Source organism: Astyanax mexicanus, chromosome 1 (assembly GCF_023375975.1).
Source record: "Astyanax mexicanus isolate ESR-SI-001 chromosome 1, AstMex3_surface, whole genome shotgun sequence".
NCBI classification, from domain to species: Eukaryota; Metazoa; Chordata; class Actinopteri; order Characiformes; family Acestrorhamphidae; genus Astyanax; species Astyanax mexicanus.
The window spans coordinates 30040286-30065220 of NC_064408.1; the positions used below are offsets into that span (position 1 = coordinate 30040286).

General features: G+C 37.7%; 1 protein-coding gene across 1 annotated transcript; it reads left to right on the forward strand.

Moving 5' to 3' along the window:
* The first annotated feature begins 860 nt into the window (after nucleotides 1-860).
* On the forward strand, nucleotides 861-17016 carry aspa (aspartoacylase). The gene is made up of 6 exons (XM_007260372.4): nucleotides 861-1319; nucleotides 4669-4864; nucleotides 7620-7713; nucleotides 9842-9949; nucleotides 14457-14566; nucleotides 15772-17016. The coding sequence occupies exons 1-6, from the start codon at nucleotides 1078-1080 to the stop codon at nucleotides 15967-15969; spliced, it is 948 nt and encodes a 315-aa protein (XP_007260434.1). The 5' UTR covers nucleotides 861-1077; the 3' UTR covers nucleotides 15970-17016.
* Nucleotides 17017-24935: the final 7919 nt, after the last annotated feature.

Sequence of the window (24935 nt, forward strand, 5' to 3'; positions counted from 1 at the left end):
TAGGGGGGAGACCCAGATGGTTGGATGTCAGCAGAGAGGGGGGTGGTATTATTGATTTTATGATCTGCATATTGTCAGGTGTCTGTGTTATCCTCCATCATTCTCGCCTATAGTTGTACCTGAGAGGGCTCTGCAGAGGCAGAGATTACCACAAAAGGTTAGGAAATGTTTTAAAAAGTTTTATTCAGGACTGGTATGTTTTATTACTTCAAAGGATGTGTGTGGGTTTAGAGAGTTCATAGGTTCCAGATGCAAATACTTTTGTCTTATATTCATATTTTAGTCTCAAACTCAAATATTTGCAGTCTACCGCAGAAATAAACCAATTGGTTTCCCTTCTCCGGTGCTTTTGGAATGGACTGTATTTGTTTTCTCTTTCTTTTAAGCTCTACATAATGAAGGTACAAAAAAACAAACCATTGAGGGTATCGCTGCAGTGACTGCTTTGCACATTTTTATTCCTGAGAGTGTATTGCACTGCTGACACCTGATGCGTAAATGTCCTAATAAATGTACCTTATAACTTGTGAATGAATGAAATTGTACCCTGTGGCTTTTTTGTTGTTGTTGTTGTTCGGACTGGACGTTTTGTACTTTAGGATAAGACAAGCTCTCGTGTGTAAGACCGGGGTAGAGCTTGTGAGGCTTGGCACCATCAGAAAAATAGATAAAAGTCTTTCTTTGTAGTGGACAGTAGCTCTGCTGTGTGCTTTGTTTTGCAGCACCGTGTGTGTCAGAGTCCGAGTCAGGGCAGCAACAGTAGAGGGGTGGGAACAGGCGGAGGCGGTGTCTGTAAACCCAGCCCACCGGAGGAGGAGCCGAGCGGAGCTCGTCAACACACGGCGGTGTGTAATAATAATAATAATGCCCCGAGCGGGAGCATGACAGCGGAGCGCGCGCGCAGGGCTGTTATATAATAGCGCTCACCAACAACATCGACCAGTCCAGCCGGAGCAGCGGCGGCGGCAGCAGGGCTGGGGGTCCAGTGACCGGACTGATTGAGAGCTAAGCAGCCTGGGTTATAGCTGTTGCGCTGTACTCGCTCCTCCTCCTCCACAGGTGACACAGACCCTCGCCATGAGCTCGCGGGGGAGCCCTTCTTGTTTTCCTGAAGCCCGGCGGGTTGCTATCTTCGGCGGCACGCATGGCAACGAGATGTCCGGGGTTACTCTGGTCAATATGTGGATAAAGAACCGCGCTGAGATCGAGAGGAGCGGACTGACCGCCAGACCCTTCATAACAAACCCCAGAGCCGTGGAGAAATGCTCCAGGTACATCGACACGGACCTCAACAGAGCCTTCACCCCGGAAAACCTCAGGTAAACACGGAGAACCAGGTTAGCTAACCTAGCGCTAGCTAGTTAGCACGCAGCCCTACAGCTAACTAGTTAGCTAGCTAAGTAACACTAGCCGTAGTTAAGCTTAGCTAACGCTACACATGTTTATTTATTTCTAAGCTCTAAGCCTGCCTTAAATCCTCTTAAACCAGCTCCCACTCGCTCAGTCCCGAGTCAGTCTGTATTCGTGTTCCGCTCTTCATGGTAAGCTAGCAGCGAACCGCCACGTAACCTAGTTACTTCACACCGTTGAAAACAGAACTACGAACTTTAGGTTCTTTAACTACCTCCTGTCAGCTGTTTAAAGACCCCTAGCATATAGTCACTGTAACTGCAGCCTCGTAACAACAACAGCAGCAGCGTGGCAGCTGCTCGCCTGATCCTGTGGCTTGACGTTAGTGAGAAACATTTGTGAATGAAACGTGACTTGGATTACTGAGTGAAAGACCTCAGCAGAGCAGAGCAGAGCAGGCGACCTGTTTCTGGGACACTACATTAAAGGCTAAATATAGCCCACCAGTTTCACTCTTTACCTCAAACCATGCCCTCTAAAGCGCCAATATCATGGGGGAAATGTATGTTGTATATACACATACACACATATACAATATACAGCTCTGGAATCAAATTAAGACACCACTTCCAAAGTATTCCAACTCAAGTACACATCATTCTACCTAATGTGCTTCTGATTAGGTGATCACCTGAACCAAATCAAATGATTTAACGAGGAAATGTATAAAACACGGCTGTGCTCATCACAATCCTCTTGCAATAGGACAAACTGGATGGCAAAACGCGTGCTAGGAATATATTAAGTAATTGGAATAAAAAAATAACAATTAACCATTCTAAATGAGTTGAAAAGAAAATAACTGAGTAAGGAAAAAAGGCCTAAATTCTGCATGTATATCTGCATATACACATGCGTGTGTATATTTAGTATATATGTACACATGCACTGCCTGACTGTAGAAAAAGTAAAAGGTCAAATGTGTTACATTACTGTGGTGGATAAAACATTCAGGACCCCTATAAACAGGATAGGGCTACCTCCATTACAGTTGATTGGAAAAAGGCAACTTAAACTTGTAGTACCCCTTATGGCAGTGCTCAGAATGCAGCTTGTGCTTGTGTTGCATTTTGAAATGCCTTACAACATATTTTTGAATGTAACTAACTATGCACAAAACTCAGTCTAAATACCTAAAAAGTGTCTGCATTTGTGCCTTTGTGTATACAGAAATAATTGTTTGGCAATGCAATGACTTAGACCAAAGGCTGTGTTATATGCAGTTTGTTATATAAATGATGGTCTAGTTTGTAGAGAATATAATCAGAAAGATACACGAAGCTTTAATTGTGTTCAAGTGTTAGTTTAAGAAGATAAAATATTTATCTTTAGTTGACGTTTAAAGACAGCAAGGGACTGTGTTGTTCTGACAAACAGAGTCAGATCTATGTCTTCCATAGATCTTGAGGGAAGGTGGGTTGAGCCAAGCTGTATCATAAGCTCAAAAAGCTTATGGCACCGATCTGGCTTTGTCCATTGCATACCCTGCCTGGTAAGACTATGTTGGACATTAGAGGCTCCTTTGATGGAGTGTCATGTTTTATGTAAATTGTATTATTCTGTGCAGTTCCTAAAACCTAAATCAGGTTTTGGAGAAGTGTATAACTCTTTAAATTGTTCAGTTTATGTCAGTATTGAGGCCAAATGTCCCTTTGTCCTATAGGCCTACATGTTACAAGTGAAGTCAGTCATGTCACTGAGCTTTGAATCTCATGTTTATTACCTCTCTGCTCTCCTGTCAAACTCCCATTTGGGTGCAGTTTTAAAAACACAATACATGCAATTAATGTTTTATTGTTTTATTACCTAAGTGCTTCAAGTACAGCTTTGATGCTTTCCATTTTAAAAGGCAAAATGATGTACTCACCATTCACCTGGGCCATACAAAGCCTTTTGAAAGCAGCAGACTGTGATGAATTGAAGCTTTTAAAATGAAACACCTTTGTAAATTCTAAAATACAGTTGGGCTCTCCAGCACTGAAATACAAACCGTTGTATACAGGGTGCATGTGCAGCGGTGTATGCTGAAAGGGTGTTTTGTGTGTCTAATTTACATGTTGACAAAGCATTGGTACAGTCTATTTAAATATGCATTTACGTTTACTGCTTTTGGCAGGAGCACTTACACAGCAGTAGGCAAATGTGGCATTTGGATTCTTGCCCAAACATTCTCGTTGGCATAGTGTGACGTAATTGATACCATATGTTATTAATTAATTCATTTAATTTTTAATTAAAAAAAAGAATGATATACATGTTTTTCATCATTGTTTAACCACATTGATTGTCAAATTTATGTATGTCATATATTACATTTCAGTGCAAAAGAGACAGCTGGGGTGGAGATCTATGCGCATTTCTTAAGGAACACAAGTGATCATGATGAATGTTGCCGATATTTCACTGAACTGCTCAGTGGAAACAAAATGTTACCTATTAAAAACCTTGGTTGATGTTTATCTTTCAATGTTGCAATTCCCAGGGACCTATTAAAAATCAGCCATACATATAGGGTATCTTTGCTACATTTTAAACACATTTTGCTATTGGAGCTCCCCCTTTCCTAAAAGCAGTTAGTCAGTACTAGGAGTTAACCATTTCAGGGCAAACAGATGGTATTTTGCTGATCATTTAACTACAGCTGTGAGATCTTCTCCAGACAAAATGAAAGACATTCTTGTATTGATATGCTACCCGTCATGAGACTGGAGCTAGCCTCATATCCCATGACTTTTGCCATGTCCCATGGCATCCACAAACACTGCAATAGCCTATAATGTATGTCTGTGGTGTTCCTACATTAATTATGGATGTGATTTTTGCCTAAATTGCTTGTCTGTTCACTGTGACCATTCCAGACACCGTTGATCACAGATATTAACTCCTACTACAGTGTCCACTGTGGGTGAGAATGCCTTCTATTGCGTATTCCTGGTATACATGTAAATCAAGGATCGAAAGATAAAGTTCAATGCTGAGACAACATTAGAAATGAAATGGCTCATCCATCTGCACCCACTATCAGGTCTTGCTTAAACTCTGATAATCTAGGTCGCCAAGCCACAAGATGACACAAGATAACTTATACAGGTGTGGGCATTCCCAAGCCATCCCCTGAGGTTACACTATCCCATGACTTTTGGTGTGCTAGTGTAATTCATATTCTTTCATTATTTTAACTACATACTACTATACATTCTACAATATATTTTTTTCGTGGACTATTCTGCTTAATAATGCATACCAATCTTTTTACAGCACACCGAGTGGAGATGGGCTGCCATATGAAGTTCAGAGAGCCAAGGAAATTAATCAGATCTTTGGACCAAAGGGTAGCCCAGACGCCTACGATGTCATCTTTGACCTCCACAACACGACATCCAACATGGGCTCCACCCTCATCTTGGAGAGCTCTACAGACCACTTCAACCTACAGATGGTGCAGTACATTAAAGTAAGAGCTTCAACAGCTGAAGATGATGTGTAAATAGTGGGCCCATCTGTCTGAAAACTACTGTGACATTTAACGCACAGAAAGGCTGTTCACTTTACTTTGGAACATTTAAATGTTCCAGTGGCTGAATCAAGATTTACAAGAAAATTGGTCGAAATGTGGGCGGCAAAATGTGTGAAGGAGGCAGAGTTCAGACTGGACATTTGTGCTGATTTATTTTGTAGTGCCTGCTAGATATTAAGGAGATACTGCTTTTTCTTAGACCCAGATAAAAGGCAAATCGTAGTTCGCTTAGTAGCTATGTGTAAACTACTGTGAGATCTAAGTGAACGCAGAGTGATCATCAATGCCTCTCAAGCCCCTGACAAGTGTCTAGCAGATTTAGGGCCCCATCGTATACCATGCACAGGGCGGGGTGCAATGCTCTTTGCTACCTTTGCTACCCCATCAACAGTCTATTTTCACGCCTTGTGCCCGCACTGTTAAAATAGCTTCAGAGTTTAGGAATAAATCTACACTGATGGGTGTGGTGGTCTTAAAGTGAGGTGTGTTCAGGTTAATTTCTGGCTTGTTGCTATTTTGATGGTGCAAAACACAGGTGTGCCACTGACTGAAATTAACCTAGACAACAGTCAATCTTCAGAGTCCCAGTGTGCGCACGCTCATTAAACACACACAAGTACACACTGCAGAGCGCAATCCCGACTTTTAACAAAACATTTAACAGAATAAAGAAAAAAATAACATTACTATTCCCTTAAATGGGCTGCTGGCGTACCTTCACAGCTTGAACGCACAGTTCAGTATCCTCTGTTGAGACGCACAAATCTCCACACTGTTAAGATACAAACGTGCCAAAGTCAGAGCACACCTGCTTGTTAAAGGGTATGGCAAGTGACACACTGATTGACTTATTTCACGTTAGACCCAAAACACAACCATGATTAATTAAGAGGATTAGTACATGCTTTTTGCACGTTTTGAGACGCACAAGGTGACACGCCCTAAATCTAGCTGCATGATACAAAATTGACCTTGCGCTATAGATTGCTATAATAGGGCCCTAAAATAGGACTCTAAATTCGGTTGTCTCAAATGTGTTGTGTCTGAAAAACATTTTTTTTCTTTGTCTTCTAGGTATTTTCTCTGCCTAGGTATCTACACATATTTTGTATTTGTATGACTCCTTTTTTACTAGAGATCTATTTTCGAAGAATAAAAAATGCCTCATGCATGGCACCTTAATTCTTGCATGTGTTTTCATGGCAAAACGTGTTTTTGTAGAATAGGAAGACTGGTTTCCTCCAAGATACAAGACATTGTAATTTGTGACCCTGTGTCAAACCACAGCTGCTAAAAGTTTCCAAGACAACAAATTGTGCAGTGTGTACAGTTCAACAATCTCATGACTCTTAAAGTTCTTGTAGTGGGAGCCCGGCTTTTGTCGCCAGCCTGTTTTCATAGTTGTCTGGAATTGTGTTCACAACATTCCAGTAATACCTTCTCCATTTATACACATGCACTACTTTAAATAAGCAGGGAAAGTCTAACTTTACTGACCTCTGTCCCTGTATATACTGAACTCTTTGTCTGGCTAGCAAAATATAAATGCCTATACAACAGCATTACAACAGGGCTTCTCAGGTGCAGGCAAGAACAGCCAGGATTTCACAGTTTGGTAGTTTCCCTGCTCAGACATATCTAATTAACCTGAAAAAAAACATTGACTTGTTGAATCAGATTTGTTTGACCAGGAAGTTCTACAAAATGTGCTGTAGACTAGCTCTGAAGTGCCTGGAAAAACCTGCTAGTCTAATATCTGGTTTAAATTCAGGGTCCTTTCCAGTCCCATTGTAGTCAAATTAACAGGTGACAGCCCTAAATGATGTATGTGGACCTACACAAAGCTTTCTTCAACAATGCATAGTTTTAGATTTACATTCCACAAGCAGTTTCCTTAAAGCTGTAGAACAGGCTATGTGGAAATGTTGAGAAATGTCTCCTTAGATGTTAGCATAAGCAGAAGACACATTGTTTGTCAGATTAGATGTTGTAAATGTGTATTTTTTTTTAAATTATTTTTTTCTTAATTTATTTGCATTAAAAAGAGAAATAATCATAATATACGTTGTATATATTACATGCAAACATGTTATATAAACCTTTTAAAATCATACTATTCCAGTCCATTCTGTACAGTCTGTGTTTCAGAGACAGAAGAAACAAGTTGCACAAGAAAATGGATATAAAAAAAATGGTTCATAAAGCAAATCTATACACAGGCCCTCCTACACAGTGTGTCCCATACATTTGTGCTGAATGCACACTTTAAGTCAATTCAGCAGCTCATGAATTCAGCAGTTGTGAGTTGTGCAATGAATATGTCAGTTTTTTAGTTTGACATCCTTAAATAGACCAGCAATTGTAGACCATTTGTTTAGTATGATTTAAATATTAGTTTATATCTATGCTATAAGTTTATTATGACAAGATGTGCTGTATGTGCCTATCATCTTATCCTCACCATAATAATAATCATGTAAGTAGCTCCCAGGGTTCTAATGCACTTTTGCCTCTTTTGTCCTCCCAATCCCTCGCTTTGTTTCTTACAATGCACAGGTTGCAAGCTCCTGTACCCCAGAGTTCATATAATGTCAGCACTGTGGCTTGTATAGCAGAGGTCAAAGGGGTTAGTGCAGTGTCAGCTTACAGTGTCACCTGTGCTTGTGTGTGTGTGTGTGTGTCTTTTGCCTAGAAAGCCATGGCTCCAGAGAGCTGCATGGTACTGCTGAACGAGCACCCTCACCTCAAGTATTCCACCAGCCGCTCAGTGTCCAAGCACCCTATAGGTGAGTACAAAGTCCTGAAATATTCAGCTGTTAACATCCTTTAACATGCTGACTCACACTTTAGTGTGCAGCTAAATTTAAAGATTGACAGACCTCTCAGTGTTTCCAAAGATTTGACACTTTTAGCCACACATGATCAGTGATGCTCAATATATTTAGTGTAGTATACAATCTGGTGACAGTAAAAAAAACTCTAAAAACAATGCTTTCTTTAAATGGGTCAGCTTTATTTTAGTAGTCGTATTAAATAAACTTATTTGTCTTAGAAATAGTCATAGTAATAACTATGTAAAACTTTATTGGATAAATTATGAATCATTTGGTATTATTTGATTAAACATTTAAAAAGGTTTATGATGATGTATGTTAAATTTTGTATAGACGCTCTAGATGGGTAGAGTTACACATTATCAGTATGGCTATCCAAAAAAAAAAAAAAAAAAAAAAGAAAGGATCGCTTTTGTGATTTGTGACACACTTATGCTTTAGTTCTGCCCATTTACACTGTAGTTATAAAGAGTGTTCAGGCATGACTGCTTTTTAAATTAGGCACATTTTTATTTTATCTACAAGCATTTTTACAGTTATACTCCTTGAAGCATATTGATAAAACAAGTGATATACATATTACACTTTTGCTATTCCAAATTTAGTGCACCCCCAAGTGGTTAAAAAATAAGTTGTGCATGTCTGTAGCTCCACCTCAATTGATGATGAAATCGAGAAGATTTTTCTTTTCCTTCTGAATGTTAATTGTATTGCTGGTCATTGCAATAAAATACAAAGCAGAAAAGCCACTGATTAGCTGCTTTCCAACTTTCTTGCTCCACACTAAGCTCCAAATGCATGAACATTTTCCCCTAACGTTCACATTTTAAACTTGTTAAGTCAGCAGAAGACGTGCTGATACAGGGGTGGATGCACTCATTCAAGGCACTGACTGTTTGCTTAATTCTAGAGACTAAAAAAACATAAACATGCACTTCCTTATCTAAGTATGAGAGGTTGAACCCTGTATTTGCTGGATAATATAGCTGCCTATACAAGAGCAGTACAACAGGGCCGGTATTACACAGTTTGGTAGTTTCCCCGGTCAGATATATCCAATAAACCCTGAAATTCATTGACTAGTTGAACCAGATGTGTTTGACCAGGGAAATCAGCAAAGTATTCTGGAGACTAGGTTTGAAGAGCCCTGCTTTACTATTTTACTGGAAGAACATGCTACTCTCATATCTGGATTAAATTCAGGGTACAATCCAGTCCTGTTGTAGTCACATTAACAGGTGACAGCCCTAAATGTTGACTGTGGACCTACACAAAGCTTTCTTTAACATTGCATTGTCTTCAGATTTACATTCCACAAGCCATTTTTCTTAAAGCTGTAAAACAGTTTTTGCAGAAGTGTTGAGAAACATTATCTTCTTAGAGATAGAGTCCTGATGTCCTTAGATGTCAGCATAAGTAGAAGAAACATTGTCTATGAAATGTGATTCACTGTGTGTTAATCTTAAATTTCACGGAACCCATTTCATCTTGCATTTAGTGCTTTTAGTTGAAATAAAAAATACATATACATACATACATACATACACCACATACATACATGCCTGACCAAAAAAAAAATGTTGCCACAAAAATAAAAAGGTCAAACCCTCTAAGTGGCTGTGGCATTGTTTTGATAAGCTTCTGCAATGTCACAAGATTTATTTTAATCCAGTGTTGCATTAATTTCAGAAATTCTAGATCAATATGTATCAATCAGAAGAATTAATGTAATTGTTAAAGATGAGTATAGTGCTTAAATGACAAGAGATAATAAGATGCTAATTATTTTACAATATTGTTTTTATTTTAAAAAGGCTAAAAAAAATCCAAGTATTTTTTAGTATTTTATTTTACATTTTGTTTTGCTGTAGAACTGTACAATTTTGATAAGAGCTTTGCGATACTACATTGTATATCACAACTGATAAGAACATTGCAATATACTTGATATCAGTAGAACTGTGGTATCATGACCACTCTAGATATATCAGGCCATGTCAAACATTACTTAAGGCCCTTGAACTGCACTGGACAATTTACAGTACAGGTATTTCACTGTGCTTTGTGTTGTGTGTTTTAGGTCTTGAAGTGGGTCCTCAGCCACAAGGAGTTTTGAGAAGCAACATCTTCGAGTCCATGCGGGCAATAATGAAGCACGCGCTGGACTTCATTGAGCTGTTTAACAGCGGTAAGGTTCATAAAAGCTAATAAGAGATTAGCATGCCAATTTCCCGGTAAGCTGTTATGTTCCTCTGGGGGACCTTCTTAAGGAAGCCATGTGGTTGGGAGCCCAGATGTATTATTAAGATGTTGAGGAGATTTGTAGCCCAGTTTAATTACGCTGTATTAAAACCACTGTAGGCCTCAACAGTAGAAAAGCAAGTTGTTGCATAATGTGTGTCACACATCAATGCAACAGATCTACTGAGCTTCTGTGCCATACTTTTGAGATTTTCAGAGACGTCGTGTTTATAAAGTGTGAATAATTTCACAGTGCACAAAGCCAAACCCTTGGCCAGCCCTGTGGTGAGCTGCGTCACTCTCGTGATAACGAGTGACATGCTTCTTAATCAGAACTGCACATTCAGTACATTGAGTCACCATGCTTTGTGTGGAGTTTGAACTTTAGAACCCCGACATTTATACCTTTTCTGGAGACTGTTTTTTTTTCATCTCTCTCTCTCTCTCTCTCTCTCTCTCTCTCTCTCTCTCTCTCTCTCTCTCTCTCTCTCTCTCTCTCTCTCTCTCTCTCTCTCTCTCTCTCTCTCTCTCTCTCTCTCTCTCTCTCTCTCTCTCTCTCCAGGCCTTTGCTCTTATGTTCCCCTTTATTGTGAGCTCACATGGACTCTACAGAAAGGCAACCTCAGGCAGTCACATGTAACGTCAGCTGTGTTTTGCTCTCTCAGCACACGCACGCACACTTTTTGTCTGTGTTCTTTTTTTCTTTTCTTTTTTACGGAAACATGAAGCTAGAGCCAAGGTCCGTCTGGTTCTGCCTCTTGTGTCTGCTGAATAGAATACTTGTTGGGAGTTGGTTAGTTTCCATGTCATTAGCAGCACGTTGAGTTTTGGAATACTGCTGTAACGTGCTGGGGCCATGCTGTTGCTGTGGATGAATGCTTCCCTGTGAGCTCTGCAACGTGTTTTCCACTTGCTTATGTTTAACTGTGTGGGAGCCAAGACAGCACGTAGAAAAACAATGGTGTAATCTAGTATAATATACAATATAAGATATAATAAATTAATCAAATACACAAATAGCTGTATTGGTAACAGGATTGAAGAGGGAAAATACAGCTCTGAGGGACCTGACACCTGTGGAGAAAAGTGTAGTGTAAGGAACAGTAAGCACACTGCTGTCTGAAAACCTGGGGGCACGAGAGGGACTGTAAGGGGAGAGGACCTCTTCACAAAATGCAGGAACAAGGCCATGCAGGGCTAAAACATTAAAAAAATATATATTTTTATACTTACAATGTGATGCTTCTGCTACATAGTGCAGCTCTTTGAGAAAAGGAATAATTCGGGCTGTACAACATCAGGAATTATTGTGATGGAAAATGTCTTAATAACGGTGATCTAAATTTTATACACATTTTCAATATTTCAGTATCATTCAGAACCCACTAGAGTCCAAAAGTCATTACTTTATTTTTCACACTATAAGGCGCTCTGTCAATTTTTGGGAAAATTAAAGTATTTTAAGTGAAAGCAATTTTAAGAAAAATACGGTAATTTGTGACGCAAATATAAAGGCACGTAATAAATTTGACCTTTTGACTTTTGGTGGGTTATAATTCGGTGTGTCTTATGTATGAATTCTACCAGTCAGGTTGTACGGAGCAGTAAAGGCACTCTGCTGAAGTACAGCATTATACAGGAGTTTGATGCATTTTTTATGTATGAAAATAGACCAGAAAATAGAAGTTCATTGATATTGCACCTTACAGTGTGCCTTATAGTCTGTGAAATACTGTAGGACATATTTGAGTAGTCTAGTATCTCCTGAAAATAACCTCTATCGTGTGCAACTGTCTCCTGGGCAAATATACTGTATATACAGAAAAAGTTTTAGAACACCCATTTTTTCCCTTTATTTTTGCCATTTAAGCTTTTCAGGTCCAGTCAATAATTGAACATAGTACAAAATCGAGTGTACAAAATTTTGCTATAAACTGCCAGGGCCTTTAAGAAAAAACATCATATATTGTTTGAAAAAAGAGGGTGTAATTTTAGCTAACAATTCATTGGTTAACAGCTTACAGCTGGTAAGTTGCAATGTAAATAAACTGAGCTTTGAAAATAGATTAAAAAAAAAAGTCCATTTACAAAGCCTTTGTCTGCAGAAAAGTAGTACTGGGACAGATCATGTTGCTGCACTCTTCTGCAGCATTTATACTCTTACGCATAGAACATTCGCACTTTCATCATAATAACCAGAAATACCTTCAGAAACACAGATAACTATACTATTATACTTTTAGATATACTAAAAGTATAATAGTATATAGAACTGTTTTACTACACTTTCCAAAGAAAGAAAACTGGTACAGGAAGATGTTTGGCTGACCCACATGGCAATTTCATTAGCTGAGCCTAACATTGGACTAAGCCTCCGTTTCAGCAGTGAAGAGAAGAATTAGAGGTCTGACAGGTGAAGTGATGTGTGGGTGCAAGGGAGATGTTAGGGTATGTGATTTAACATGAGCTTCTAATGCAAAGAAGAAATCAAACAGTACAATGCTTAATTCATAGCGTCTATAAATATAATGTGGACATTCAGGTATTGAGTTTTGTCTGGTGAACCTTTATTTCATTTGGTTATATACAGTACGTTCATTTCACTGGAGTGATTCTGTAGCATGGCCTGTATGTTTTCTCAGTTCCACTGCCAGGAGCTTGAATGTTTTGATAGGCCTGTTCCATAGGCCTGCTGCCAAAGTGACTCTACATTATGGCTGGTACATTTCCTGGGCTGGCAGAGTGTTTACATCACAGCATGGAGCCCTCCCATACCCGCTGCCATAGTGATTGTATTTCAGGTCTGAGCAGAACTTTTCCACCCCAAACATAAACACTCCTGGGCCAGCTAAGTCATTTTCTACCATGGTCTGGGGAGTTATTGTTCCCCCTTCTACTGGGAATCTGTGTATGTGTTTCGATCTTCTTTTTGTTTTTTGTTGGCAGTGTAAAGCGTCCCTGAGTTTGCGAAAGGCAACATATGAATTTAACAAAATAATTTCTATTATTAGATTGATGATCATTTAAATAAATGTAGCTTGCTATACACACAACATATAATATATACATTTTAGCTTCCTGAGATAACATTCTGTACATTTTAAAATAAACATGATGAGAACATTAAGTACCTTTTACACTTTGTTGGTATAATGTGTAAAATGCAATATACACTTAAAAAACGATACAGATGTAGTTTCTATATTTGTTTACTGGAGAAAAAGAAAGAAACCTCATATGTTATGTAATGTAACTGAGTGATGATGCATTATATAATTTGATTTTTTTTATCAAGCATCGCTCATACAGAGAACATATGTCAGTCTCTGTCTCTCTTTCTCTCACTCTCTCTCTCTTTCATAGACATACACACAAATGCACACACAAACAGACAAGCAGTGTCATCAGTTTACGCCTGACAGACCTTAAAAGGAACAGTGAGGGAGTAAATTCTATTTTTAGCTGTTAAGGATGTGCATTTTCCCTATAGCTGTAGCCACTGTGATGTCATTAATCTACAATTTTGTATTTTAAAAAGTTACTTACTGAACAGTTTACATAATTACTTATGCAACAGAGACCATTTACTTTTTAATGTTTTGCAGTTACCTCTTAAAATATATAAAAGCTGTCTACCTACATTTATTTCAGAGGTATTAATGTATGCATGATTTAAAATCTACTATAAATTATTCAGTAGCATGCAGTATGTATAATTCAAAAGCTACTTGTGATTTATTCAGTAACTAGTATACATTATTCTGTAACTAGCCTTAATTACTTAGTAATTACTGTAGATTATTTAGAAACGAAATTAAAAGTATTCTGTAACTAGTATGAATTGTTTAGAAACTATTGTACAGTATTCAGTATCTATTATAAATTATTCAGTAGCTAATATTAATTATTCATTAACTAGTATGAATTGTTCAGTAACTAGTATTTATTTTTAAGTAACAGCTTTGATTTAGAATCTACTATGGTTTCAGTAACAACTGTGGATTACACAGTTAATACTTTAAATTTTACTGTAACTTCATACATTTGGTATGAACTACAGTAGGGAGTAAATTGTATTTATTATTCAATAACCTCTACACATTATGTAGTCACTGAAAGAGTACATTGCTGAAAACATAGTGTTTTTTCTTAAGTTCTATTATGTCTGTATGTATCCATGAGGTTTAAGTGAGTACAGTCAGGGACATTTGACCAGCTTTCTTTCCTCTGCCTCCTCAAAAACATGTAATCAGAGTAAACCCAACCCTGCTGAGAAAACCTGAGCAAACACAGCAGCGACCTCTTACAATAAAAACACACTCGCAGATCCAACTGTGTAAAATCACAGCCCTCAGTCCCTGTGAAAACAGCTAATTTAATATGCCACATTACACAAGCATGTACACATAAGCTTTATATGCATTTGTCATGTATGTGTTCTGTGTGTTTTGCAGGTGTGGAGTTTCCAGCTTGTTCTGTAGAAGTGTTCAGAGTGCATGAAAGAATGGACTACCCCAGAGACACAAACGGCAACATCACGGCTATGGTTCATCCACATCTGCAGGTATTACATAATCACACTGGGCTGTTAAAGTGGTGTGGTTTCATGTTCTGACATGTTCTCATATTTCTACTGAACAGATTACATTAACCATGGTTCAAAACACACATGCACACATAAAAGAGAGGGAGAGAGAGCATTAGGATTCTTACATATAGACATATAATCAAATACAAAAGACTAAACTCCCTTGGCCAAATAGCTGACTATTTTTTTCTTTTTAACAGAGAATAGTAAGCTCAAATCAAACAGGAATCACAGCAAATCCTAATGCACAGTTATTCTGTTACAAAATTAAAACAATTGAACTAAATAATGAATGTGGCTTGTGCAAAATCATTGCAAAAGCTCAGATTGTACAAGGTCTTGGACCTCAATTAGGAAATAATGCCTTCAGCATGTCAACAAATGTAATTAGAAAAGATCAGATTTTAGCCACATGCATTTACACTTGATAGTCAGAAGTTAGACTGAATTCTGGTTGCTATACAGGGACGAATGTGCACACTTGATTTTGTGCAGCAGTTTTTACTGGTGTTTTTGTTGTACTGGGACTAATTAATGTGTCTTGTAGCAATGAATGAAAATACACTGCTATAAAGTGGCTGAAATGTGTTTGAATAAAATTAACATTGTTATTCTATAAATTACGGACAACATTTCTCCCCAATTCTAAATAAAATATTGCCATTTAAAGCATTTATTTGGAGAAAATGAGAAATGGTTGAAATAATGCAACAACAAGTTCAAATTCATAAAGTCTTAAGAGGTTCAGAAAGCAATATTTGGTGGAATAACCCTGTTTTTTAATCACAGTTTTCATGCATGTTGTCCTCCACACTGCTTACGCACTGCTTTTGGATAACTTTATGCCACTCCTGGTGCAAAAATTCAAGCAGTTCAGCTTGGTTTGATGGCTTGTGATCATCCATCTTCCTCTTGATTATATTCCAGATGTTTTAAATTTGGTTTTAAAAATCAAAGAACCTCACAATTTTTAAGTGGTCTCTTATTTCTTTCTTGAGCTGTATATATGATACTCTGTTGAGTTTGCTTATTGTTTGTTTTTACAGTGAGAGGGTCCTAGAGACCCTCTGTTCCCACATTGACTTAAATTTCAGTGATTTAGCACCAAAAACATTCTCTTCCACCTTATCTCACCCCCTCTCTCACTTTCTCTCTCTTAATCTCTATCTGTCTATTTGCAGGACTGTGACTGGGAGCCGCTAAATCCGGGTGATCCGATGTTCCAGACGTTTGATGGCAGGACCATCCTGTATGAAGGTGTCAGTCCGGTGTACCCCACGTTTATTAATGAGGCCGCTTACTACGAGAAACAGCAGGCCTTCGTCACCACTCGCAGGGAGACGTTAGCAGCCAACAGCATTCGAAAAACCTCCACATAACCACCAGCATCACTCCTCACTTATAACATGCATTAATTTACAGTGGAAAAAAGAGAACTTTGTGTGTTTTAGTTAATGAAAGATTACTGTTCACTTTGATACTAGATTTTATGTTGATTATATAAAACTGCAAACAAAAAAGTAACACACATTTGAATTTTATTTCTTGTTGATTTACATTTTTCAGACTGATTCAAATCCTAGTCTAACAAAAGAAATGATCTATTTGCAATACAGAGAAAACGTCAGATATTTTTATATGTGCTTTTAAGTTTTCTTATGACTCACATTTTTCTAATGTAACAGTGATGCAGCTTGTGTTCACTGATTTTATGGTACATTAGGGCACATTCACTTTGCATTTACATTTATAGCCATTGGTTTCAAAGACTCTGATGAACTTGCACATTTAAAGTCTAATTTTTCGTGCTTCATTTACCAGACAGAACCTCAGGAACACACAAATCTAGAAACATGTCGTCATCTGCCTCTTCCTCTGCACTGTCTAGTCTCATAACAGAACCTCCAAGCTAGGTGTCTCTCTTCTGGAGGAAGGGAGGGGAGATTGAAGATGGGAATGGTTAGGTGCTTTCAGATCCCGTTTGAGCTTGTTGTGTTTTCACACTATGTAGGATCCCTTCCCCTGTAAATTAGTACTAACGCACATATCAACCAGACCAACCAAGGCCTTACAATAACCAACCACAAGAGAACCTCTTAAGATAACTGCTGCTGATAGACAGGGTATGTGTAAACCCCTTAAACTGCCAGCACAACCATCTAATAACCAACTGATATACGTACTATAGAGACCAAAGGCATATAGCAACCACTTGGAACCATTGCAACAATTTAGCATCAGCCTTCCTTTGAAGGGCATAGCAACACCTCATGGGATATCATTGCATCTACTTAATGCCAGCAAAGCAACTGCCTGAAAAACACACATAAATCACCTGGGATATCTGCTTAGCCACAGACACATAGCAACCCTAGCAACCCAAAACCCTAGCAGTCATTTAGCATACTACAGCATATCAATCACAACATATGCAACAACAAAGCAACTCCATACCTACCTAATAAAAAAATAGAACCCATGTGGAACACCATAGCAACTGCCCAGCAGCCACCAAGCAGCTGCTTAACAGCAGCATTGGATCCACTTTGAAAGACATAGCAAACACCCTAGAAGCACCCTAGCAACTATTTACTAGCAGCATAGCAACCACCCAGCAACCCCACCGCAACCATCTGGGATTCAGTAGTCACCACACAAGCAACAGCATAGCAAGCACTCTAAACAAGATGTCAACTGTTAAGCAACAGCTTAGCAACAACATAGCAACCTCCTACCAAGTCCTTGACTACCACTTAGCAACAGTATAGCAATAAGCTTAAACACACCGCAACCACCTAACAGCCACTTGGGGATTGTTTCTCTGCATTTTTGTATTTGTTCTGTTATTTGGTAATGTTACCTTGAGTTATTCAGTAAATTATATGAAATTAATATATAAGATATGTAGTTGTGAGAGAAAATAATTGAAAAGGTTACAAGATGCTTTAGCTTTGCAGAAACTGCTGCATTTCCCTATAAAAGAACAGAAGAACTGTTGACCCAAAACAAACATGCACCCAATCGGACACAAGTAACCCATATAGCATGATCAGTTGTTGGCTCTTGCAGAGTAGCTGTTGACTACAATTAAACACTATATTAATGCAGCAACTATTTTTGTAAATGGTTGTATCTGCTGTTATTTGAAATCAACAATTTCAACAATTTGACATAGCTCTTTATGTCGTATCAAAATGTTAATATTAGAATGTTAGAGATTAGGCTGAAACCACTGGATTGTTAAAGATGTACAGGTTCAAGTTAAAGGGGTTAAGAATTGAATGAATTGTTTATGGTGTACAGTGATCTGTACCTCAGTGTGTGCACTAATTTGTATCGAAGAAATGTTATAATCTTTAGTCTGTGTCTGTTCTGTGGTCAGTGTGGTCCAGTTAGGCCTGTATGTGGTCCGTTCTTCCTTTTTCACTTGTGTGTAGAAGAACTATGTGTTCCATTGTCTCTGTATTCTCGTGACCGTCCAAAACAGGAAAGTAAACACCAGCTTTGTTTTGACTGGTGCTGTCTTGCCATTGCCTTAAGAACAAGCTTAGACTAGAATAGCTCTGGTCAGGCTGGTAAAAATGGGAAAAGATGAAATGTACAGTTCCACCATTTGGTGTCTGATAGGAACAGATGGAGCAAGCGCTTATTTGGTCGTACTGTGGTATTGTCATTGTGCAAGTCAGATGTATACATTGTGGTATTAATCCACAGTTAATGAAGGGTTGACTTAAATAGTCACGTTTGTTGTATGTAGTGAGAAATTGTGCAATCTATCCACTGTGATAAATGACCTGTTTCTGTTTTTAAATGCTTTAATCCTTCTAGTGTGTAATATTTTGTACTTAATGATGAGAGAGATTTTAACCACAAAGCTCTAAATGATCATACTGACCTATGCAAAGAATACTGTATACCTATATGTTGCACATAGTGTCTGTTTCTAGATTCATTCTGATGTATAGTGCTTACTGTTCCTGGACAATCAAGATGTTAAAGTTTAAATATGTATAACTTTAATTTTAGTCTATTCTATATTTGTAAGATATAGCCTTTTATTACATTGATTAATTATGAGTGAATCATTTGTAATAAACATGTTTTAGTTGCCCACTCTTTCCCTTGTTTTGTGTTTTATTAATTGTTCATAGCAAATAATAAATGTTCTATATATTACTGAAAAATGTTACTTGAAAAATAACTATTTATCCATGCAAATGGTCCTCTAACAGTCAGATGGTTCCATCACTTAAAATGATAAGAAGTCCTGAAAATAAACTGCACATTTGATTAAAATACACCTGCATTCACTCTGTATATTATACTCACCATCCATCTACTTTTTTCTTGCACCCACTGGCCTGTTTAGTAGAATCCATATTTTATACTTTAATTTACTGATCATTTTTTAAGAAACACCTACCACATACACCAAATCAGAAAAAAATGGCACAGTTTGGAAGAATCCATATTAAATACAATGTTTCTTTTCTTACATTTACTTTGACTTGCATTTGATTGCATAAAATAGGAACCCAAAACATTTCATTTATTAATATACAATAATATTTATTTATTTATTCATTTATTAATATACAATAATACCATTTTGGCCCTGCAACCCATTCCCAAAAAATGCTGATTCATATTGTGACAACCGCCATAGGGACAAAGAGGACAAGAGCATTTTTGCAAGAATATGGCTCTTTTTATTTAATGGCTAACTGCTCACTTACAAATGGATGGAGAGTGAAACCAGACTAACTCTGGCTCAGATATTCTGGCCAAACTGACTACCCTGCTACTCCAGGGTAGGCACACTGAACAGCGCCAAATTTGCACGGCCCCTCCTACAGGGGCCCCCCACATGACACAGACACACACACAGCAACAGTGCTTAACCAGTAAACCCCTACGTTCGCCACAATATATATATATATATATATATATATATATATATATATATATATATCTTATCTGGGCTTGGAGGCATCTGGAATGGACCATCACACTGTTAAAATGAAGCTAAACTATCTCAAAAACCAACACATTATTCCATGATCTGAATAAATTCAAAAACAGAAAGCCATTGACAAAGTCATTGATTATCTATCAGTCTGGAAAAGGTTACAAAAACATGGAACACTGATTAACCTTTTCAGAAGTGGCCGATCAACCAAATTTTTTCCAAAAGGGCATGGACAACTCATCCAGGAGGTCACAAAAAAACCCATTACAACATTTAAAGAACTGCGGGTATCACCTGCCTCAGTAAAGGTCAGTCTGAATGGTTCAATAATAAGAAAGAGACTGGGTGAAAATGGTGTCCATGGGAGAATTCCAATGCAAAAAAACACTGCTGACCAAAAAGAACACAACAGCCCATCTCACATTTACCAAAAAACATTATTGACTGACATGAAAAAAGTGAAAAGTTTGTGTCCTGTTACATATTGCGTAAAACTAATATATAATTAAAAAAAAAAAAAAATATATATATATATATATATATATTTTTTTTAATTATATATATATATATAGGTGAAAGAAAAATATGAAATTTTCTTATATTTGTTTTTAAACGTTAAATTATCAAAGACAGTTTTTTTTCTGTATACTGCTTTGTACCAAATCATTATAACAATCACCTGTTTGAAATCACATTATTATTTAGTTTTTTTCTGACCCTAAATTGCCCCATCCCAACTTTTTGTAAAATGTGTTGCAAGCCTGAAATGGATATATATCAACAAATTAAATGAAAGTTGAGAAGAAAAAAACTCAATAAATTGGGTTCATACTGTCTGTGATCAAACAAAAGAAAATTTGCATTTTTCTATACTGTCCAAGTTCAAGTTCAACACCTCCTCAGTAATCCCACTCTCTTATAACTTTCTTGGTGACACTGTTTAACAATAACTGACCTCATATAAATGATTAGAGTATAACCAAAACAAAAGTTATATATCAGCAAATTAACCCCTAAAGTGTTTCCATTATAGTGTCCAGTAGGTACAGTATATGAAGCATTGTTGTGCTGTATATTTGAGCGCCACTAGAGGGAGGCACTTCATCACGGATTCTGAAACAGACATCACTTCCTTTTCACCTCAGCGTGCCAAGTCTCACAAAGCCCTTTTGTTTCACTAAACAGGAGTCCCAGGACCCCAGAAGTGTCCCTCAGAGAGGAAACGTCCACTCAGGTCTTGGTGTTTTGAAGTTTATGGAAATACAAGTAAAAAATGAAGCAGAACATTCCACATGGAATCTTCTAAACAATGAAAAACACCAACTTTAAAAGAGCTACCTTTTTTGGTTATACCATATATGGTGTTCTGACCTTTTCCAGGGGAAGTGGACAAAAGGCACAATAACTACATTTTTTTCATTGTTCACACTGTGCATGTTTTTTTTTGTCAAGTAAAATTGTGAATAGGACTGTTCATGTACTCACTTACTCACTGTACATATACACTATATCCTGCATACATTCTCTCACAGAGTATAGATAGATACTTCTCCTATTTCTATATATTTTTATGTGTTAGATTTTAATATTTCTGGTCATACTTATTTTAATTAAGCAATACTACATTAGAGGGAGTGCTATAAAAGAGATTTCACCAAAATTGCACTTTTTGATTTTACATGGTTTCACAAAAAATATATATATATATGACACCCATTTTTGCAGGATATGAGTCCTCTAACATCTGCCATAAAGCGAACACTGCAACAGTCAAACATGGTGGTGGTAGTGTAAGGACCTGCAGCTGGTTGCTTCGTTCTTTAGGGCGTAGACAACTTGTCATAATAGATGGACCACAAGACAGTATCTGCTTGTCAGTTTGTTGTGATTATAACACAAGTTCCATTATCACTGTTTAATAAAAGAATCTGAGTTAAACAGGACGTGAAAATGCGATCGGTTTGGTTATTTTAAAACTCTGTGTTAAAATAGTTCCATAGCTGTGCTGTAAGCTCTGCATTATCGGCCATTTCAGTCAAAATTGTAAAATCCAAGCGTACTGTAAATAAACATAAGCACTTTACCCACCCAATTAAAGTTTTTCAAGAGATAAATCTGTGTAGATTAAAGTCTGATGCTTGTTTGACTGAAAAAAAAAATGTTTTTTTTTTTAGAATTAAAGTTTTGTTTATTTGGGCGCCCCCCAGCGGCAATTACAAGAGTCCACCTTACATTCAGCTTAAAACACCCTTTATTAACTGGAAAATATATACACTTAGGCTATTATTTTATTAATAATAACTCTTAACCTGCTGTTTGTGACTGATAATGTGTGTAATAATGCATATTTTCGAATCGCTGGGCTTATTTGTGTGGACCGTGACGTTGCCTGCGCCGCCTTTTGGAGGCTTCTGAACAAGCAACCAGCTGCAGGTCTTCACACTACCACCACCATGTTTAACTGTTGCAGTGTAAGCTTTACGACAGATGTTAAAAAAGTCAAAAAGTGCAATTTTGGTGAAATCCCCTCTCGTGTATTATTGCTTAATTAAAATGAGTATGAGTAATGAGTATTAAAATCTAACACATACAAATATAGAAGAATTCATCAATTCAGATTTTTAATTTGTAATTTTGCAATGTGCATGTTATCTTCATCATCAACTGGCACTGATGACTGATGACAACAGCACTATGCACATGTGTACATGCAAAAGAATGCATAAAACTCAATCTTATTGTTCACATTGCATGCCCATGAATCAGATACACATCTTATCTAGGACCACATATGAAAGTTACTAGTTAAAGTTAAATAGATCAGACTTGACATGTCCACAAAGCCCTAAAAACTCCTTTATAATGCATTAAGGCATTTAAAATGGTAATGTAAACATAGTCTTCCTGCAGGTCACTGACTTTTCAGAGCCTTAACAATGGCTTTGTAACCCTATCTAGACTGGTGCATTCACTGACCTCGTTTCACATCTGAATTTAAATCTTTTTCAAACGTTCCATTTTGTGGTGGTTCTAGCCTGCTTCACACTGCCAGACAATTTCTATTTAATGATGTTTATATTCATTTATCATGCCTAGGCCATGAAACTGAATGAATTTTAAGAAGGTAATATACACTGGACTGCCAAAAAGTAATGGGACAACTGTATGTAAATTGATCAACTGTGTTAACTCAGCTTAGGAATGCCCACAACTTTACAAAATAAGTTGTGAGGTGTTATCTTGTTAGTGAGGCTGAACACTGGTCAACATGCTCATGGCAAGGCAATAATTTATTGTCTGATAGTGGGTGACAGATGGATGGGACATTCCATTTGAACCACTATTTGAATTTTGACTATTGACTAGAATTATCAGTGCTTATAGTCAAATAACATCCATAGTCAATGCAGGAGGTTCCTATGGGACATAGCAAAAATCATGGGACATGATACTACATTCCAGTCCCATTGCTTCTGGCATTTAAGGGTAGGTTTTAAAAAAATCTTGTGTGTTCCTTCCCCACGTGCTCCCCTGCATGTGGCCCTGTGTGTTTCTCCAGTGTTCATTTGTAACTCTGCCCTCTCGTTATCTGTCCCCAAGTATTTTCTGTCTACTCCTGTGTATATTTAGCCCTATTGTTTCTGTGTTCTCTTGTCGGTTCTTGTACGTCTTTATGTCTGTTAGGTTGCTAGGTCTTTGTTTTCTGTTTCAGTGTTTACTAGTTCCTATGTTCTGTTTTGTTGTCTTGTTTTTGTTAATAAAATACTTACATTTGCGTCTGCTCTCCACATCTTCTTGCTGTGCTACTCTGACACACATAAATGTGACAAAGACTTTACATTAAATTATTTTTTGTAAAACGTTACTCTACTGACAGATGCCTCTGATTTCTGTAATGGGGTGAGGAAGTTTTGGGTGTAATCTTTTTCACTAAAATGTCATTTGATCTGCAAATTTGAATACATTTTCAATCCATTTTACACATTTTAACCAAGCTTTTTAAAACCAGAGCTGTTTTGGCTTGCTACCCACTACAGTGACCGAATCAGGCCTATTGATTCTCCATTGACAATCCCCACAGCAAAGTCGAGAACACTTTTAATGGAACAATCTCTTGGTTCTGGGATGGTGTCCAGAAAGGCACTTCTGAATGGCCACGCTCCATCCATCTCCCTCCTCCTATAACTGATACTGCACTGCCTTCACCCTCGGAATAAATGGCCCAGTCGGTGAAACAAGCTGGATCTTTACTGGAACACTCCTGCTCTCTTTGGCTGGAGTTCAAGTCTTGAGTTGAATGCATTGATGCGTATCAAATACAGGATGATCTAATAGGGTCTTTGGTTTCTCTCCTCCACTTCTGTGCTGCCAAAAGGTTTGATGGGGCTGCTTGAATATTAGCAGTAACACTTTCTTTTGTTTTGCCACTTCATTATTACTTCAGCATGCAATTTTATTCTAGTGTTACACAGCTAATTATAATAAAGGTAGAAATACTTTGTTACTGTACATTTTAACTCATTTATTAGAATATTTATAGTGCTCATTTTTGCTAGAAAATCATTTTCAGAAACAGATGTGATGTGTAGAAGATGGTTCAGAAGCTGGTGTAAAAGCTAGTGAAGAAGCTGGTTCAGAAGCTGGTGTAGAAGCTGGAGTAGAAGATGGTTCAGAAGCTGGTGTAGAAGCTGGAGTAGAAGATGGTTCAGAAGCTGGTGTAGAAGCTGGAGTAGAAGATGGTTCAGAAGCTGGTGGAGAAACTGGTGGAGAAGCATGTGTAAAGGCTGGTGTAGAGGCTGGTAAAGAAGCGGATGTAGACACTTGTGAAGAAACTGATGTAGAAGATAATGAAAAAGCTGGAGTGGAAGTCTCTTACTGTCCGTAGAAGCTAGTGTAGAAGCTGGCTTAGAAGATGGTAAAAAAACTGGTGAAGAAGCTATTGTAGAAGCTTCTGAAGCTGGTGTATAAACTGGCTTAGAAGATGGTGAAGAAGCTGGTGTAGAAGCTGGCTTAGAAGATGGTGAAGAAGCTGGTTTAGAAGCTGGTGAAGAAGCTGATGTAGAAGCTGGTGAAGAAGCTGGTGTAGATGATGGCGAAAAAGCTGTTGTAGAAGTTAGTGTAGAAGCTGGCGGAGAAGCTGGTGTAGAAGCTCCTGTAGGAGCTGGTGAAGAAGTTGGTGAAGAAGCAGGCGTAGAAACTAGCTTTCCAGCTACAGATATCTATTGGGTGATTGGATCAGAACACTAAAGAGAAATGTGTAAATAATGTAGATGTTAACCTGCTCTGAGACAACAAAAGTAATGTAGCAGACTCATGTTTCTAACACTGCCTCGCCCTCAACTCCTCCAGCTTATTTTCACAGATACCCTCTTATTT

Bases quoted from the DNA above. Each gene is read 5' to 3' on its own strand.
- aspa (XM_007260372.4), top strand. From the start codon at position 1,078: ATGAGCTCGCGGGGGAGCCCTTCTTGTTTTCCTGAAGCCCGGCGGGTT. The intron at 1,320-4,668 runs GTAAACACGGAG...ATCTTTTTACAG, and splicing joins TTCACCCCGGAAAACCTCAG to CACACCGAGTGGAGATGGGC. The intron at 14,567-15,771 runs GTATTACATAAT...GTCTATTTGCAG, and splicing joins TGGTTCATCCACATCTGCAG to GACTGTGACTGGGAGCCGCT.